Source organism: Rhincodon typus, chromosome 12, assembly GCF_021869965.1.
Source record: "Rhincodon typus isolate 14 chromosome 12, sRhiTyp1.1, whole genome shotgun sequence".
NCBI lineage: Eukaryota > Metazoa > Chordata > Chondrichthyes > Orectolobiformes > Rhincodontidae > Rhincodon > Rhincodon typus.
The window spans coordinates 30224966-30244083 of NC_063343.1; the positions used below are offsets into that span (position 1 = coordinate 30224966).

Consider the following 19118-nt stretch of genomic DNA (forward strand, 5'->3'; position numbering starts at 1 on the left):
CAAGTCATACACAAGGAAGTGGCTATTTAGATAAAAATAAACCACAGAATGAGATGAACCATAAAAAAAACAAGATCAAAGGTTGAGTGAGTTACGCAGTTTTGTGTCAAGACATGACTTATTTTTAGATAGATAAATTGTAAGTAGTGATAGTCCATGATACCTTCTTTGTGTATTTTATTACGTACATTCTGTGAGGAAGTCTGTTCCCTTTGTAATCTAAAATTGCCTTTATTCTTTGTATTTAATTTTGCAGAGGTAGAATGGTTGACAAAATATACTTGAAAACAGCCATGTGACAGTGTTCTGTGGAATTCTGAGGCTTCAATGGGTGTCACATGACTTGATCTTTCCTCAGAAAATGCATAAAAGGGATGTGTGAGTGGTAAGGTAGCATTTATTTCTAAAGGCCAAATAACATTTGAAAATAATTTCCATATAAGCACATATGAAGTAGAATAAAGGAGTTACATTGAGTAGGCATCGTAAGTGTTCAAAAAATACCTATTACACAGTTGAGAACACAAGATTTTTTAAATTTCTCTTTCAAAGCATGAAACAGGGATAGAAAACTAGAATTCAATCAATACATCTGAATTATAAACATCATATACAGAAAGGAAAGAATAAAAGACAGATTGGAGCAAGAGAAAAGGCTTTCTAGTTGCAAGAATGAATAACAAACTGGATTATCACTTCATACCGATTATGAGGAAGAGACAGTAAGAATTGGAAAACATGAAGAATATTCCAGTATATGTCCAAAAATAGTTCATGTTTGAATAAACCAGATCTGGTATCCTTCCATCTCCAAAAGATGATGGATAGGCAGCAAACAGGTCCATTTCAGACTGTGTGCCTTAAAGTGTTGCATTTTTGTTGCTGGCTGAAGAGGTCAATCCTTTACAGGCTGGTCCTGTCACATGTATCACAAATGAAATTATCAACTGTCATTTTGTATTATTGTTATTTTTGGCATTGGTGTCAAACTGCTGTAGCCACTGATCATCACGACAGGGTGTGCCAGCCCATTTTTCTTTGTCACCAGCTAGTGACTCTTAGGTGTGATAATCAAGGTCCAGCACTTTCATGTCAAAAATGCTGTGTAAATTATTGAAGCTGAGCTTTGGGCACCCTCATATCTAGCTTTGGCTACCTAACCATCCACAAATTTCATGTGAATGTGACCATCTTCTATCCTGCAGTTGTGCCCGAGACCAAAGAGCTACCTTAGTTCAATGATTGTCAGAAAACTCTGCCTTTCAGCGGACTGCCACTTTTGTGATTTTGTCCTGCCAGGCGATTCATATAAGGTACTGCAGACAGTGAAGGTGGAAATTGTTGAACTGCTTTTCTTGATAGCTGTATTGTTTTACAGTCATGCAACAAGCTGCTGAGAACAGGTCTCATAAACCTTCAGCTTGTTCCTAAGGGTTAGTTTGATGTTGTTCCACATGTAATTCATAAATTCGCTAAAGGTAGTAGCTGCTTTTCCTCTGTGTACAGCAAGTTCTGAATCATGGAACAGGTTGTCTTTCATTGTTTTCCCAAAGTTGTAGAATTTGTCAACCTCTACAAGAAGATGTTAATTAAGAGATGCAATATCTTGTTCCATGACCACACTTTTCTTGATTGTTATGGTCAAGGAGAAGGTCTGGTAGACAAAGTCCATGAGATTTTGTACATGAATTTCAGTATATGCAACTGGCACAGCATCATCACAAGAAGGAGTTCCCTGACCAGGAGATGATGTGCACTTGTTTTTGTTATCAGTCGTGATGGATTTTAGAACTTGTCAATTGACCTTGCATATAAGTAAACTCCTCTAGGTCAGCTCAGAGGGCAAAGATTGGGGGCATGGAGAAGAAGATACAAAAAAGAGTGGCGGCTGGGACAGAGTCCTCTTTCACTCTATTTGTCACTCTGTTGAAGTGGAATCATCATACTGTACAGTGCTGTGCATATGCTCATGGTAAGAGCAGATCAGATTCAGCAGTTTTGGTGCACAGCTAAATTTTTCGAAAATTCTGTTCCACTGGCAGTGTTGAATGCATTAGTGAGATTTATGAAAGTAAGGTAAAGGGGTATATCCTATTCTCTAGACCTCTCTCGTAGCTGGTATGTGAAGACTGTGTCCACAGTATATCTGCCATTACCGAAACTACACTCTGCTTCCAGGTACACTTGGTCTGCAAAGGCCTTCTCCGTGATGCTAAAGAGTGAGATGCCCCTGTAGTTGGTGCAGAATGAAACACATGTTCGACATATTGCAATGCCACAAATTGTTACATCAAATAGTTCTGACCTGCAGGTTTAACATCAGAAATTAAAATTTGAAGCAAAAATATCAAAAATAGTTTTCATAGTTTGGTATCCTTTTCAGATTTCGCTGAGTGTTGTGTTATAAGGAAAGAAATGTAACAACTGCAGTGTAACTGTATTCATGTTATCATTAAACTAAATAAAGAAAACTGTTCTGACTGAAGAGCTTGACTGATATTTTAATCCCTCCAATCTTTTTTGCAGTTTTACAACATTTGAGATTACAATATTTTAACAACCCATACTAAAACTATTCATAACATGAAACAGAAACCTGACCTTGACATATTTTTAAGAAGCAAGTTCTGGCATTGAGATTAGCCACAAAACAGCAAGGTTTTACAGATAGATTATATTTTGTGAATAAATGGAGCATTGTCCACATAGAAAAACAAATTGTAATAAGAGGTTTACTGCCTTTTCTGGTGAGAGGATGGAGTAAACTGTAATATTTGATGGTTATTTCTATTCATTCAACATAGAGCACCCAAGGGTTTAATTCAGTACCACATTCAGCAAACACTTTACTTCAGATTTCTGCTTGTGGAAATCTAAAGGATCAATAATAACAATATATCAGTGTAAAGTGACCAATACAAAACCTTGAATCTACAATTATGTTAGCACACATACCACTCATTAGCAGCCAGCAAGTTATTGTATAAGAAAATGACTTCAGACAGTAACTAAGCTGAGGCAACTACACATTTTTGGGTGTTTTTTTTTGTATTTGTTCAATGGATAAGTTATTCTTATCTTATTAGAATAACAGCCACACTAGAAAGCTAGAAATAGTTAGAAAAATAGAAACAGAATTGCCAAGCAGTGCTGGGATTGTGCTCAGATTCTACTGATCTGAAAATATCTTAATACAATTGTAGAAAATAATTTATTTGAAGTGTTCAGTTTTCACATTGTTTCAGTTCTGTTAACCAGGCAAAACATACCCAATTATTTTGTTTTCAGTTAAAGTTTTAAAATGCTCCTTGGCAAGCCCTTATTTTGAATAAATTAAACTGAATTTATCTACTACACAAAGGATTTAGCAAATTATGCACAGGCATTTTGTTTTAATAAGGGCCAGCTGTTTTTCTAATGAAACATATATAAAAGGAAAATAAAAAAAAACACTTCAATGATTTTTTAAAAAAATTGAATGTAATTGAATGTAATTCAAAAGCAGATTTGAATGATATGGCAAATGCAGCCCAAATAAACATCAATTAATATCACCTCCAGTCTGAAGCTGGGTTCCATCTGCAATAACACTTGAGTTCCCGACACATAACTTCATCACTGGAGGGAGACACCAACTTCAGACCAGTGACTCCCCACAGGTGAAGTGGACTGCAGGGAAATAGGAGAGGCTGCATTTATCCTTGTCAACCTTTTCAGAGCAGTGATGATAGATGCCAGGGATCTGTACTGCCAGTCATCTTATTGTGTGTAGTTGGTTTCTGATAGCAAGATCAGGTATTGGGAATAAAATAGCAATTTTACGTCATTTTTTGTGAAACCAAAGAATCTATGTACATGTTATTATTACACGTGCACCGCTGCAATTCTAGGAAATGTGTGAATAGATGAGTAGTTCTATTTTAAAACATGTTAAGATAAAAGAAAGACATCGTAAGAATAAATGAAATAAATTATCTGCTTTAAGCATATTCATGCTTCACTTCCTTATGTATTTATAATCTTTTATCTCTGTGACACAAATTAATTTTCATGATTAATCAACTTGCCTAGGTAAAGCATGAAAAAGATAGGGAAATGAAATAGTTTTCATATTTCTTCATCATTTAATCAATGGGCGCAAATAAATCAAAATCATTCTGCTGCAGTGCTCCCACGGGTACAGCACTGTGGACTTCTTATGTTGTGCAGAACTGCTTGAAAAACATTGCTTTGCCGTCTCTTGTTTTCTTCCTTTTTCAAAGATTCCTTCACTGAAATGGGTTTATCATTTTGAAACACTTCAGTGTTTTGTTTGCCATGCTCCTCTATTTGTTTTTCCAAATGTTTCTGGATAGCTAGTCCTAGCACTTCTGCATCCATGGATGCTCCATAGACTTCCCATGTCATTCCTTTTTCATCCCACTGGACATCGCGCACTGGCTCTGGTTGCTCATCTTCCATGGCCTCCACATGAACCTCAGGGAGTGTGGCAAGTGGCGTCTTCTCTAACGGAGTCATTGGGCCAGTGGCGACTGATTTACATTGCACTGTTATATCCACCTGCATCTCAACATCTTTTCTAGGCAGTGTAGTGAGAGATGATTGGGTCACTGGGCATGCTGCTGGCTTCTCCACTCTTTGATCTCGTAATCTGACATCAGGGATTTTAAATACTGGATAGTTATCTAAAGGAGCCAAGGGACTAGTGGCAACAGATATCTTCTGCACTTGAATAGCTACCTGGACCTCAGCATCTTGGCTAGTTGCGGCAGGTGTAGATATCTGTGAAAGACCTTCAGCTGTTTCAATGTTTGTACTCAATTTCTCGCTCTGCTGACAATTTTCTAGCCTGTTTATATCTGATTGAAGGACTGATTCAACGTTTGTTGGTTTTACCATCTCTTTCTGATTAAAAGATTGCTGAGGGTCAGTGCAGCTGGACGCTTCCATTCTTCTGTCCTCTGGCTCACAGCCTGTCAAAGGGGTCTCTGACTCAGCTTCTGAACTGTCAACATTCAACCTTGCGCTTTCTTTCGTCTTGAGGCAAATGGCTTTGATTTCATCGTCAGTGGTCTTACTGGGGGGTTGGCTGGTCTCTTCCTGCACCTGCTCCTTGCTTAAATCATTCTCAGGCGTTTTACATAACTTGCCTGTCTCTGCATTGGCATTTTTAGGCACAGTAATGTTCATCTCCACCAGATGGCTGTTACTTTCATTGTCCAGGTTATTGTCTGTACAAGGGCTTGAACAACGAGCCTGGCAGTTGGAATGCAATCCAGCTTTTCCAGCTTTCTCTTCTTGGTTATTACAGACAACAGCCTCTGGCAAACATTCATTCTCCATCTCAATTGGGTCTGATACCGAGATGTGCAAACTATCGAGATCTTTGATGGTCCCCATCTTGTTTCATGGTAACGTGGCGCTCTCACTAAACTGCCTGGGCTCTCCCTCTCTCTCTCTCCCTTACAATGGGCTGTTTGTGTTTTGCTCAGATCCTTGGGAGATTGCCATTTGAAAACGGAAGCTTTCAAGTCTGAAAAGGGGAAAAATAAACCGTTTACAAAATGAAAAATGCAGATTACTAAGAACTACACTTGAATCAATAAGGTCAGTCGTCTTACATTTTAAAATAACATGACTAGCTTTTTAATTTCATTTCCAAAACTACTCTGAGTTCAGTCCAACCTGATTGTTCAGACCAGGGAATGAGGAAGAACAGGAGTAGTTTTGGTCAACACTGGCCTCTCTGGGAGAATCTGGGATTACCTCCACCTTCTGGCCTTTGCGACGACCCCGTGAAATAAGGCATTGCCTAAAGATTTCAGCGCCCCCACAGAGCAGCAGCTAACCCGGTTCCCCGTCACTGTCGGAGCAAAGTGGCTGCATTTCCCCGTCTAAAACCGCGAATGCATTCTCAGGGACAGATGGACTGACCCCCTCTGTTCCTCCTTAAACCAGGAACACGCCAAACACTTTGGTTTGGATGAAATCTGTTGAGAAGGGGTTGGGAGAATGGGAAGCGACCGAGTAAAGGAACTGACCTCGCCAGTCGAGAGCCGGTAGCTCTCGCCTCCCCTCCCTCTTGTCGGCCTCCGGGGACTTTCCAGCACCGTAACCCCGCCGGAGCTCCGGGGGCTTTCCTGAAAGCACGCTCTCGCCTTGTCCTTTCTCTCTGGGTTCTTCCCGCTTTACATGCGGAGGGACTGCTTCACGCACTGTGCAGGAGGCATCGGTCTCTCTGGAAACGTCCTCTTTTCTCTCTCTCTCTGTAGTGTTCCTTTCTTGACCCTTTAATCGATCAGTATTTCAGCTCCCACTCCTAGAAATAAAGAACATGACCCGCACCACGCAAAACTAAAGTGCTAGCAACTTGGATTATTTAACATGGGGAACAAAGAGCCGATGGGGATGGATGCTGCGTGGGATCGCCATTGGTAAAGCGTGCGGTGTGACTGCAGTGTGTGTGTGGGAGTATCTCTCCAAGTGGAAATGGTGACACCACCTCCCCCTTACCTCCCACCCCCCACAACCCTTAATACGGTTTCAGGCTCATTTTGTTTTGACTGGAATGAATGATTTGGGGGGTATTTCCAAGGTTCCTGCCGATTCCAAATATGTTTGGGAAAGATATACGTCGGCTCAGCGTGCCAGAGGTCAGGATTCAAAGGAAATGGAGAGAATTGACCCATTTACCAGCGGAAATTTTTATCAAGTCTTCGCACAACCATAGGAATTAAAAGACGCTTCCATTTAAGAGTTTAAATGTTCAGTGGGAGTCCTCGGGGCTGGGGGCTGGGTAGCTGTTCAGGGATCGGGAAGAGTCTGGAAAGCGTTCGAAAATTCCAGACAATCTCCTTGATCGCAACCACATGGAAGTTCATCAGTAAAGTGAACCCTTCGTGTTTCCCAACCAGCCTAAAGGCGACGACAGAAACATAACACAGGGCTGAAGAGAATTGGAATGTTGATAGATCAGGGAATAACTCCGAATCGCTTATTTGAAGGCTATTATCATGGATTTGGTGCTCAACCAGGGCTAGCTTGGTGCAACTCGGATTGTTTCCTATGTTTTTTTTTCTTTCGTTAACGTGCCAAATGTTTATTTGCCAGTGCATCAATGTTAGCACTGGTCGCCACATCAATCATGCTTTCGAAAAGGCTGCGTGTGTGTGTTTCCTTCTCTGACATCCTCGTGATTAAAATGAATTTATCAATCCTGAACTGAAAGTAACCAGTGGATAGATTTGAAAATGTTATGCATATATCCGTTCCAGCTAATGAAATAGTAACTGCAACCCTGGCTCAGTGATTAGCTTGTAAACTTCAAATATTACGAAATTGGCATTTAATACTGGAGTCTATATTAGCAGTCGTGCCCAGAAAATCGATTGTGAATGACACATTTCAAATAATTAATCGTTATATTGTTTAGTGCAGGGTAAATCCGCCAACAGAAGTAATTGGGGGAAATCACAGACCATACTTAGATAATCAGTGCCTGTTTTAAACACATTTTACTGGACAGATTTACAACAAATAAGTCGGTGGATGAGAAAAACCTCTGGATCAACATAAATCGACATTCGGAGTTATGAAAATAATTTTAGAAGTCATACATTTTGTAAGCGAAAGGAAACCTGTCACACCATGTACTAGATATAAGTGAGTGCACAAGCAAACAGAGATTGAGACATCGTAAATGCATTGCAAACTTCCTGTTAGTCCATTGCCACATGTGTAGTGCAGAGATGAGTTTTGGTGTTGTATCGGAATGCTCAGTTCCTATTACAAGAAGTTATATGTGGAAGCCATTGGATCGTGACAGCGGTGGAAGGATGAAGATTTGATTTCCCGATATTTAGGAATATTGCTGAATATATTGGGGAACAGTCATCAGCTAAAAACATCAGCCTGTTAACACCACTGAAATTAATTCGGCTGTTTCAACACAGTTGCAGTGTGGAGATTATCCCAGTGCAATGTAATAAGATCCACATAATACAAGATCCACCTGGACGTAATGCTGCCGATTTGCAAAACCAATCATGAACGTTAATGCTGGCTCGACTATCTATTTTAACACTTGAATACCATTATTGTTACAAACGAAACTGATATAAAGAAAGTAACGGGCTCGGTCTGGTTGCACTAGATGAGGTAAAAAAAATCCTCGGGAACTGGAATACTTGAAAGTACTGAACTCCTTTAGTCGTAATAACTTTAGTTTCATGATTTAATCTTACAGCAGGTTACTCTGACACAAACTTAGTCTTCAACTAAAATACGTTACTGATGAGCACATTCTTGCTACAAAACTTAGAACGTGCAAGTCTAAAAATGAACTTTGCCAAAACAAGTTGGGCAACATTCCTCCCCCAACTGAGTTAATCCAAAACATTGACCGACAGCATGAAAGGCTTCAGATAGCATAACGACGTCAAAATTGTTATATTGAAAATAAGTCCTTTAAAAAAATGATTTCTAGCTGTTTTATTTCCATTTCCTTTTAACCAAAGTGCAGCCACATTTGGGTGTGGAATTCATCTGTCTATTTGTCATGATTTTGCATTAAAAAATAATGCAAATATCGCACCTCACTCACAAATGGCAAAAAATCCCAAATGCTCTCCGCTAAATGGTGTACGCTCTATACGCATGGAAGAGATTGATGATTAACAGGATGAGCAAACAAATGTAAAAACAGTTCAGTAAAGGCCGTGAAAAATACCCTCTAGAAACTCGCACAAAAATCTCTGTGGCACACAGGTGCGGACGGTGGATTTAAAGGAATTCTGCAAACATTTGTGATTCCTGAAGTCTTGCTTGTTTATGTACATCAATTGCATGTAGGACATGTAGAAATATTGTTGGTAAGAGCTGTGGATAGCTTTATGCTCCTAAGAGCTTGACTCTGAGCTGCGAACATATCTGCTCAAAGGGGAAACTGTGCCATTCCCATTGCACAACCGAATGAAAATGATGTGTTTGAGGAAGTAAGATTTGGTGGGGACTTCAGGAGCATTTTTAAAAATATACTATTGCTAAAGAGTAAGATGATTTGTAAGCCCGAATTACGTTTATCAGTAACCAGATTTGCGAAATACCCCTAATGTCCAGCCGATATTACAGGAATTAGTGTGAACAAAATATAAAACAATTACAAGTGCATTCATTGCAATCTATAAGTTAACATGGTTGCAAACTATTTTTGCATTGTCCTTTTAATCTAGTATTTACGCGGCAGCAAAGTCTGCGATGAATGCTGGAGATAATTGTAGCGTTATGATTGGCACCACACGTTGGGCCCTTAAACTCTTCTATTGTACAAAGCGAGTGTGAAGAAACTCGGAAATAGGATCCGGATTTTCCGCTGGCCGGACACTCGTCATTGCAACGTGGACTGCAGTTGGAGACAATACGGTGTGGAGCTGGAGGAACACAGCAGGCCGGGCAGCATCAGAGGAGCCGCAAAGTTGACGTTTCGGGTCGGGACCCTTGAAGGTCCTGTTCCTCTGATGATGCCTGACCTGCTGTGTTCCTCCAGCTCCACATCGTATTGTCTCTGACTCCAGCATCTGCAGTTCTTGCTATCTCTGAGTAGATTGGAGTAGCGCATGGGGAAACAGCAAACTGCGAAGGAACTGGCCGGGAAATTGAATTTTTAGCTGCGCAATTCCTCAACGCTTGGAACTCTTTAAAAGTTTCCACTTACTTACGTGGCACCTTGACTACGTGGCACCCTACTTGCCCGGCACCTTCCTCTTCCCCACCTGCCAATCTCTGGTGACACACTACACCTTCCCCAGCTGGCACCCTATCTACCTAGCACCCATCACTCTAACCTGGTAGCATGCTACTTACATGGCTCCCTAATCCCTTACTCAACTGGCATGCCACCCTGGCAACCTACCCCCTCTCATGTTGGCACCTTTCCCAGCTGGCATCCTACTTACCCGGCACTGTATCACTCTTAGCCATCTGGCACAGTACCCCCTGGCACCATAACATTATTATGTTCAGGATCTTTACATCTCTGAATATTGCAGCTAACTGCTGTGTAAAGAGGACATAGTTTATCTTGCTCTGATAATTGTGCACTATGAGAGAACTGTCAGAATGGAAAGGTGGTTCTGTATTTCTGAGGGAATCCTAAGTGGAACATCCTCTCAGAAGCATGGAGTTCTCTTTTTTCATAAAAGAAGAATGGGAACTGCAGTCTGCATGAGATAACCACTCCACAGAAAATCCGACCCTATATGGCTTGTGTGCTATATTGGTATATTCTACAATGAGATGTAAATGTTCTTTTTGCCAAAAAAAATGTAAAATAGCCCATATAGTCTTCAATTTAACTAGCTCCTGTTTTTATCAGGTCATTATGAAAATGGACTGAGTGTGAGATGGAGTAAAGTAAGTAAAGGGTTAGAAAACATTTCTTGTTACATTAGGTTTTGAATTACAATACAACTCTTGGGAGAATTTTAAACTATGCAGAGGACAATGCAAAACTTCAAAAATACATTGACACATTGGTGGAGCGGGAAGATAGGTGACAGATCAAAAGTCAGTACAGAGAAGTATGAGGTGATACGCTTTGGTACAAAGAATATAGAGAGATAGTATAAAATATAAAGTACTATTCTGAAAAGTATGCAGCAGCACAGACCCAATTGTTTGAGGACAATTAGAGAGAGCTGTTAAATTGGCATGCAATATTCTAGATTTTATTAATAGAGGTACAGAATACAAAAGCAGGGAGATTGTGCTGAACTTACATAGGGTTGATTTAAGATTTGGGGCCTGTTTCCTTGGAAAGGAAAGGCTGAGGGGAAATTTGGTAAAAAATTTCAAAATCACAAGGGTTTGGATAGAGTAGTTAGGAATAAAATGTTTCCACTCTTAATAGAGTTGAAAACCAGAGAGCACAGTTTGAAAATGTGTGGCAAAAGAAGCAAATGCTAGGTCAGAAAAACTTTTTCACGCAGCAAGTGGTTTGCGTTTGTAATTCACTGCCTGGAAGTACAGTGGAGGCAGGTTCGATATAGGCATTTAAAAGGGCATTGGATGATTATTTAAATAGAGACAATGTGCAGAGCTATGGGGAATAAAAACAGGAAATGGGTACCAAATCTAAATGCTCAAAGATTTTGGTTCAGACATGATGGGCTGAATGGCTTCCTTCAGCATGATAACGGTTCTGTGATTCTGTTACCATAGCTAAGCAAACAAATAGGAGTCTGTTTTGAAATGTTACAGCGTCACTTCATTTTCATACAATTTTTGTGCAGTGTAATCTATTTGTAACATGTTCCTATTACAAACATAACATTTATTTAGTGTCCTCAATGGGTAAAATATACCAAAGTATTTAAAGTCATTCTAGTAGGGATTTCATTATTATTTCATGTTAAAGTAGTTCCTTTGGTATGCAACTTTAAAAAGAGAATCTGCACCCAAGTTTAATCACTTTGAATACTGAAAGAAAATACTATATGTGAGTTAAACTTGAAAGAAAAGAGACTGTTATGGGGTAAAGTTCACCAACCAAGCAGTGCATTGGAAAGAAGTGAAAAAAAAAGAGTTTGCTCTGTTCACTTTTGGAATGTTGAAAGAAGACCAAAGTCCTTCTTCAGATTCAAGGAAGAGCTTGACAATGAAAGTTAACTCTTCTTGGATTTCAGAAGCCTATGTTGCATTGCATTTGCTGAGTTTTCAGACTTAATAGTGCAATTTGCAAATGAATATACTGGTTAATTTTAACATTATGTCATTCAGAGCAAACTGAAGACTTAAGAAATTAATAAGTGCGCAATTTTTTATAAACCAAATGTAGGCAAAATGTGACACACTTTCTGTTTATGTGGGGCATGGGACCGGTCATGGGAAGTATTAATTGAATGGGGAAATAATATTTCAAAAGTCTGAATATTTATAATCAGATTAGTATCCAAGGAAATGCAGGTGGCATGTATCTTAAGAAATGCAACAATAAATTGATGAATTAGGCCTACCTGCCTGAAAACAACAAATTCTAAATCGTTGAATTTATGTTGTACGCAATTGGCTCTCCAATGATGAAAATCTCTTCTATGCTGTAATAACTATTGCCTCCTAAGTCTTTCATTCATATAGGAAGCTATTCATGCAACAGGCTAATGCATTTATCACATCAATAGCGTGCTAAATCATTAGCAAATCTATTTATAAAGAAGTTTACTATGGTACTGAGTAGTTAGCAGTTATTATTTAATGCTGAGGATTATTATGAAACTTATATTTTCTGAAGAGAAAAATAGAGCTTGTTACTAATTCTGTCACGTTTTCCATGAATGCTTTTAATCCTAGCATAATAGTGTGAACAGGGAGAAAGTAGGTATGTTATGTAACATTGTAGTTGTTGACATTGAGAATAACAGTGTTACCCTGGCAATTGAAATGTGAATTCTTACTCATATTATATTAAAAAAACACATATTTGAGATACCTTTTTAACATTATTAGTAAAGTTAGTAAAAGCTGTTTTCTATGACTCAAATGCGGGACAATTTAACTATTATCTATAATGTGTATGATTGGTATACAATTATCCTTCAATTTAAATCATGTTAGATTATAATAAAACACCATTTCATTTAGATTTTTACAACTGCTCTTCATTGCAGCTTTAGATGGCTCTCTATTCAATAATGTTCCAACCTATAAGAAATGAAAAAAAAGCTGAACTTTGTTATCTGCCAATCCAGCTTTCTTATGTATGCTAATTAATATGTGTGGACCAGCTTTAATTCAACCTTGCTGATTTATCATCAACAGAATTTGTTATTTACTATTTAAAATAATTGAAGAATAAAATATGTGTGTCAGAAGAGATTCAGTTTGTTGTGCAACAGGAAGTACAAGGCCAATGACGACAGTATGCTTCCACATTGCAATGATTGAAAACAATTACTGTAAAGATTCTAATAAAATACACATAACATCTATCGTGTAACATGAGTAAATTATTCAAGAATTATGAAAAAGCTTAGAATGTGAATGTGATGAGGTCATTATTTGTACAGATAATAAATGAAGGTCAATTAAACTTCACTTGTAAAGTGTATTGTTTATTTCAATATATCGGACAGCAACAGGGAGTTTCCCAACTGATGCAATATCTGCTATCTGAGGAGAAAGCCCAAAGATTAAGACAGATCAAACAAAATTGTGCCCATTTGTGGAGTGAAAAGGATATATACTTATTGGCTAAGTGAGGACAAACTGTGAATTGTAACAGATTTACATGTTTGCCATTAGAAGAATGCAAATATACTTAGCCATTTTAAAAGAGTAATGGCATGTTATCTAGTATTGCTTTTCATTGCTCTGGAATTAATATACAAGGTTTATTTTTCACTGATGATTTTACCATTTACTGTACTTCTAAAGTTGTAGACCAGGCCTGCAAGAAGTACTTCAATTTCAATAAAATATCACAAAATGTTCTACATTCATTCTGACTCTAGGTTCTTGTAAAATATCTGACTTGCATTAGTGGTATGGCAGTTCAGTTGATACTAACTATTGCTTGGAGGTGTGGTATGGAAGTGGTATAGTTGTGTAAAAGATTTATTCTTTATAAGCTATGAAAATAATTAAACCTTGCAGTTTGGCAAATTCTACAAAGTTGTATAGTTTAGCTGTAATGCCATATTTAATTTTAACTGTCTATCTTTAGATTGGATTGAAAGTAAGATAAGAGGTGGACAGAGCATTACACCAAATATGTAAAGGTTTAGCACCTAACTTGTGTGTGATTTTATGACAATGGATCAGAATTCCAAAGTACAATGGTCACTTTTAACTTGGAGTTCCAAATGTGATTTTTAAAAGAGGGCCTATATAGTCAAGGTCTGCTGCAGATGTAACATCAGTGCCTGTCTGGGGTGGGGGCTAGAGGGAGAGAGAGAGAGGAAAAAAAACAATGGAATGTGATAAATAAAGTGTCAAAGAACCTTCAGGTAGACTGGACTGTGATCTCTTGTAACTACAAGGATAAAGAAGGGCTGATGACTCCCTGCTCTGAAGTAAGTCCAGCGGCCCTTCGTCAAAACTGAGGAAGATGTTCATGTTCTGAAATTTTCACGTTCTGCAGTAGGCTGGGTGGCTGCTTTGTGGAACATATTTGCCCTGTTCATAAAATGACCCTGAGCTTTCAGTTGTCAGCCACTTCAACACACTGCTGTGCTCTCATACCAACATTTCTGTCTCAGGCCTGCTGAAATGCTCCAGTGAAGCTCAATGCAAGTTGGAGGAACAACTCCACATATTCTGCCTGGGTACCTTACAGCCTTCAGGACTCAATGTTGAGTTTAACAATTTCAGAGCGTGAACACCTTCCTCCATGTTTGTTATTCACCCCCACAAACCGAGGCTCTGTTCCTGTTTGGGTTGCTGCCAGCACAGCCAACGTATTTTCAACAGTTCACACTTCGCTTTAGCACCCATTCGACATTTATCTGTCCCACAGCTTATCAGCAATCCCTTTGCCTTTTCTTTCTCTCTTTTTCTCCACTCATTCCCTTACCCTACTCTCCCTTCTGTCATCGCCACTATTTCCCAGCTGCTTTCAGTTCTGATAAAGGGTCACTGAACTCAAATCATTAACTTTGCTTCTCTTTCCACAGATGCTGTCAGACTGGCTGAGTTTCACAAACATTTTCTGTTTTTGTTTTGGATCTCCAGTAGCCACAGTTCTTTGTTTTATTATATAAGCTTATTCAGGCCTGGGAAAAAAGATAACCACTAGAGAAAGGATCCTTTTTGAATTATCCTTGTTGCACTAACCTGTTTAAATTAACCAAGGGGGTGGGCGGATAAAGGTTGGAGCCTGTTCATCCTTCCTCCCATCTGGAACCATAACAAACTAGGGAACCTTGCTTGGGATCTGGGTTGTAACAGTGAGTAAGAATGATATTAGAACTTCAAGAATGCACATTTCAATTAAATATGGGTCAGTTTGAATCTGCATATGGAAAAATATTTTCCACTCTACTCAAATATTAAATTTGCCATGTAAATCTAAAGTCAAGACCTAATTCCAGACTGGAAAAAAGCAGATTAAGATTCCTAAAGGTGATACTGGAAGAAATCAAATTTCATTGCAATGTCAGATCTTTGTTCCACAATATATTAATTTAAATATTTAGATTCTACCTACCCATTCTGTAATTATTTATATTTTTAAACTATTTGAAGAGAGCTCTGCCCAAGTGTGTTTCCACTCATTTACAGAAATTTATTCTCGGCAGTAAAAATTAGAATTTCAGCTGGAAAGGAACTACAATATTCATAGTTCATCCTGAACTATAAGGGATAATCTCAAATCTATTGCATCCTAAAATTTTGGGATGAAGATTTTTGTTCCTTCCATAGAAAAATGCTGCATACAAATTGGATGGAAAAATGGATGACAAATTTGGGCAAAATGAAAAGATGCCCGGGAATCTTGGTAGATATGGAACTAAACGTGACCAACTAGAGCATCAGTCAAAAAAAAATGCATGTTGAATTGCAAAAACTGTAGAATATCAACAAGATTAGCAAATTTTCAATGGTATAATAACTGTGTAGCATCATAGAATCAAAAAATGTTACTGCACTGAAGGAAGCATTCACTCCCTTTCCCTGTGCTGAATATACAACTTGTATATTTGTGAACATTTGATTGCCAAGACAGAAAATAGATTTTCCAGCCCTGAAGACAGTCAACAGAAGGACAACTGAACTAATATCAGGGTTAGAGGGATGTTGAAGGATGGGAGAAATTTGGATTTTTCAAACTGGAAAAGAGGTAACATTAAAGAAATATATTATTTAAGAATGTAGAAAAAATGTTGTCTATACCTAATTTGGAATTATTGAGTGGTACTTGAGTTCAGTATGCTTAACGAACAGAAAAAAATCAGACTAATCTTAGTAATTATTCTTCAAACATTGATCAATACATGGAGTACTGTTCCAAATAGGGCAATGGAGGAAAAAACCTTGGAGTTATTTAAGAATCAATAAGACATTCCAAAGGAAAAGATTTTAGGATCAGTTTGGATGAATGAACTGAGATGGGTAGAATTGCCTTCGTCATCTGAAATGATCTTGTGAAAGGGACTAATGTTTAGCTTGATAACTGAAGTAGACTTCACAGTATTGCATTCAAGATCTAGTAGACAAGTATTGTTTTATAATAAGTTTCCCAAGTCCCAAGATGACAAAAGCTTGCTTCTGTATTGTGTTTCAGATTATAATATGTTTTGCAGTTGGGAAAGCCTGAATACAAAATCTAAATTTGTAATTTTTTTTTTCATTTGACTGATGAAGATATTGGTGGAATAGAAAATTCTTTCTTTTCTGTTGATACTTCAAGGAATAGGGGAGTGGTCTTATTTCGTATTTAACCATTTTGACATTATTGCATTTAATACACTATTTATGGTATATATAAATGATTTCAATTTGAAAGTATCAGGGTTGATCAGTAAGCTTGCTGATGATATGAACATTGGTGAAATAGTAAGTAGTGGTGAGGATAATACTAGAATGCAGGAGAATATAAGTGGACTAGTCAGATGGTCTGATCTGTGACAAATAGAACTCAATCCTGATAATTGTGAGGTGATGCACTTGGTCAGCACAAGCAAGGCAAGAGAATATATAATGAACAATAGGACTCTGGGCACTGAGGATCAGAGGCACCTTGGTGTGCTTGCTTATTGGTCCCATAATGCTGTGGGCTGGACTAGAGAGAGTGTAGAGGAGATTTACCAGGATGTTGCCTGGACTGGAGCGTTCTCATTATGAAGAGAGATAGGATAGACTGGGTTGTTTTCCATGGAACAGAGGAGACTGAAGGGGGTCATGATTGAGATGTGTTCAATTATTGAGGAGCCTGGATATGATAGACAGGAATCAATTTTTCCATTGGTAGAGGATCAATGACCAGAAGCATAAATTTAAGATAAATAACAAGAGGTTTAGAGGGGATGTGAGAAAATGCTTTTTACCCAAGGGTGCTGGGAATATGGAACTCACTGTCTGTAAGTTTGGTGGAGGCAGGAACCCTCATAACACTGAAAAATATTTAGATGTGCACTTGCAATGTCAGCATACAAGGCTATGGGCCAAGTTCTAGAAAATGGGATGAGAATACTTGGGTGTTTGTTTTTGAACAACACAGAGTCAATGGACCGAAAGGCCTTTCTCTGTGTTGTAGACCTCTATGACTCTAATTTGAGAATGTACCTCTTGTTCTAATTGACACTTGGTGGATGAAATGAAAAAAACATTTAGGCATTAATTTTAATTTCATGTCAAACTATAAGAATGATGCCTTTCATTATAAAGAAATTAAGTCTTAAAATTTAAACATCCCTCACACAACTTTTGTTAGGTAGTAATGATGGGAACACATCATCTTAACCTCTTGCAGTTGATATTCAGTAATTGTTCTTTTCACATTTTTTTTTTCACCGTCTATATTTCTCTATTTCATTTATTTGGTTTCAAGCAACTAGAATTCTTAATGCACTTAAACAGCCAATATGCCTTCCTTAATGGAACGGTAGTATAATATGGTATTGTGCATGAAGATTGAGCTTAGATCATTTAATACCAAATCCACAATAATAATTTTACAGTTCAGTCTGATGAGAATGTTCGGAAAATGTCTGCTGTGTCAGTATAATTTTCCTGCTGGCTGCCCGTAGTTTGATGAGAAAATATTGTTCCAAATTTCCAAATTACTGCATGGCAACTTCATCAGAAATTGTGAAGCAAGATGTGCTAGAAGAAAATCGTGGCAAAAGAAAACAGCTGAATATCTGAGGCAGCCTATGCCAGTCTTTCTGGGAAATATGGATGCAGACTGTTTGCTACATTAAAGCAACATATCAGAAATGGGCAAGAATTGGGAGTCTGTCTTTTCCGCCTGTGGTATTAGAAACAAGTGTGTATTACTTTTAAATTTGACATGCAAACTAATCAAATTTAGCACCAACTGAACACAGAAAATTTGCTGTATCAACAATTGCATATGCCACGGAATATTATTTCATTTTGTGGCCCAGAACTGTGTCATATAATTTATTCAATTTGATTATACTTATTTATTCCTTGTACTTAGCACTATTATATACAGAAGTTACTTGAAACAATAAATAATCTGTGAATTTTAGCACTGTTACATAAGAATTGAAAAGATGCTGCGGAGAGCACTGACCTATATTTCATTCCCTCATATTCACAGGAATAATACTAATTTTCTCCATTATGAACTGGTATTTAAGTGTGGAAGGAATACTTCTTAGCGACATAATAGACCCGATTCATTTCCATGGAGATTTTTATTTGGTTAATTTTGTGGATAAAGCAGTATCTATTATGTTATTGCTGACCAATGTGTTTAACTGTTCACTGATGTTGCCACATCAAGATTTTTTTTTAAAAAACATGCAAAATGGAATGTATATGCTACAGTTTGAATAAATTGCTAAATGGGAATCTTACTTTGGCTTTAAAATGAGGTGAAAGCATTGCCATGGTAACCATGGGTACAGTATAATTTTTTTGTGCGAGTCAGAACTTTTTGCTTTATAATTGATACAAGCACGTTACCAGAACATAATTAATGTTCTTGAGCTTACAATGAGCAGGATCATAAACAGAATCAGTAGAGCAAGCCAGCAGAAGTATTCTACTTATAACAATTGTGACTGTTATTTTAGAAAGAAGAAAACAATTTAAGAATGATGATTAGAAAACAGAAACTTGGAGGGAAAGAAGAAGGGTCTAGGCCCGAAACGTCAGCCTTCCTGCTCTTCTGATGCTGCTTGGCCTGCTGTGTTCATCCAGCTCTACACCTTGTTATCTCAACTTGGAGGGAAATCCTTGTTTAATCATATTTGCTTTAATTCCCAGATCAGACAAATTGTTTAGGAAACATTATGAGTAAGAATTAAGCAAGTTCCTTTGATATTATTATTCCAATTGAAATTAGCATTGGCCAAACCAATATGTTGGGGGAGTCTCACAAAAAATGTTACTTTGTCGATTTCCTTGTTCTAGTGAAACAAAGTGAATTATTT

At 37.9% G+C, this 19118-nt stretch overlaps 1 protein-coding gene across 1 annotated transcript; it reads right to left on the reverse strand.

Annotated features, from left to right (window-relative positions):
* Positions 1-2510: 2510 nt before the first annotated feature.
* LOC109914269 (G protein-regulated inducer of neurite outgrowth 1-like) lies at positions 2511-6442 on the reverse strand. Its single transcript, XM_020513862.2, has 2 exons — positions 6042-6442; positions 2511-5533 (listed from the first exon to the last, which is right to left on the reverse strand). The coding sequence occupies exon 2, from the start codon at positions 5398-5400 to the stop codon at positions 4153-4155; it is 1248 nt and encodes a 415-aa protein (XP_020369451.1). The 5' UTR covers positions 5401-5533; positions 6042-6442; the 3' UTR covers positions 2511-4152.
* Between the last annotated feature and the right edge of the window lie 12676 nt (positions 6443-19118).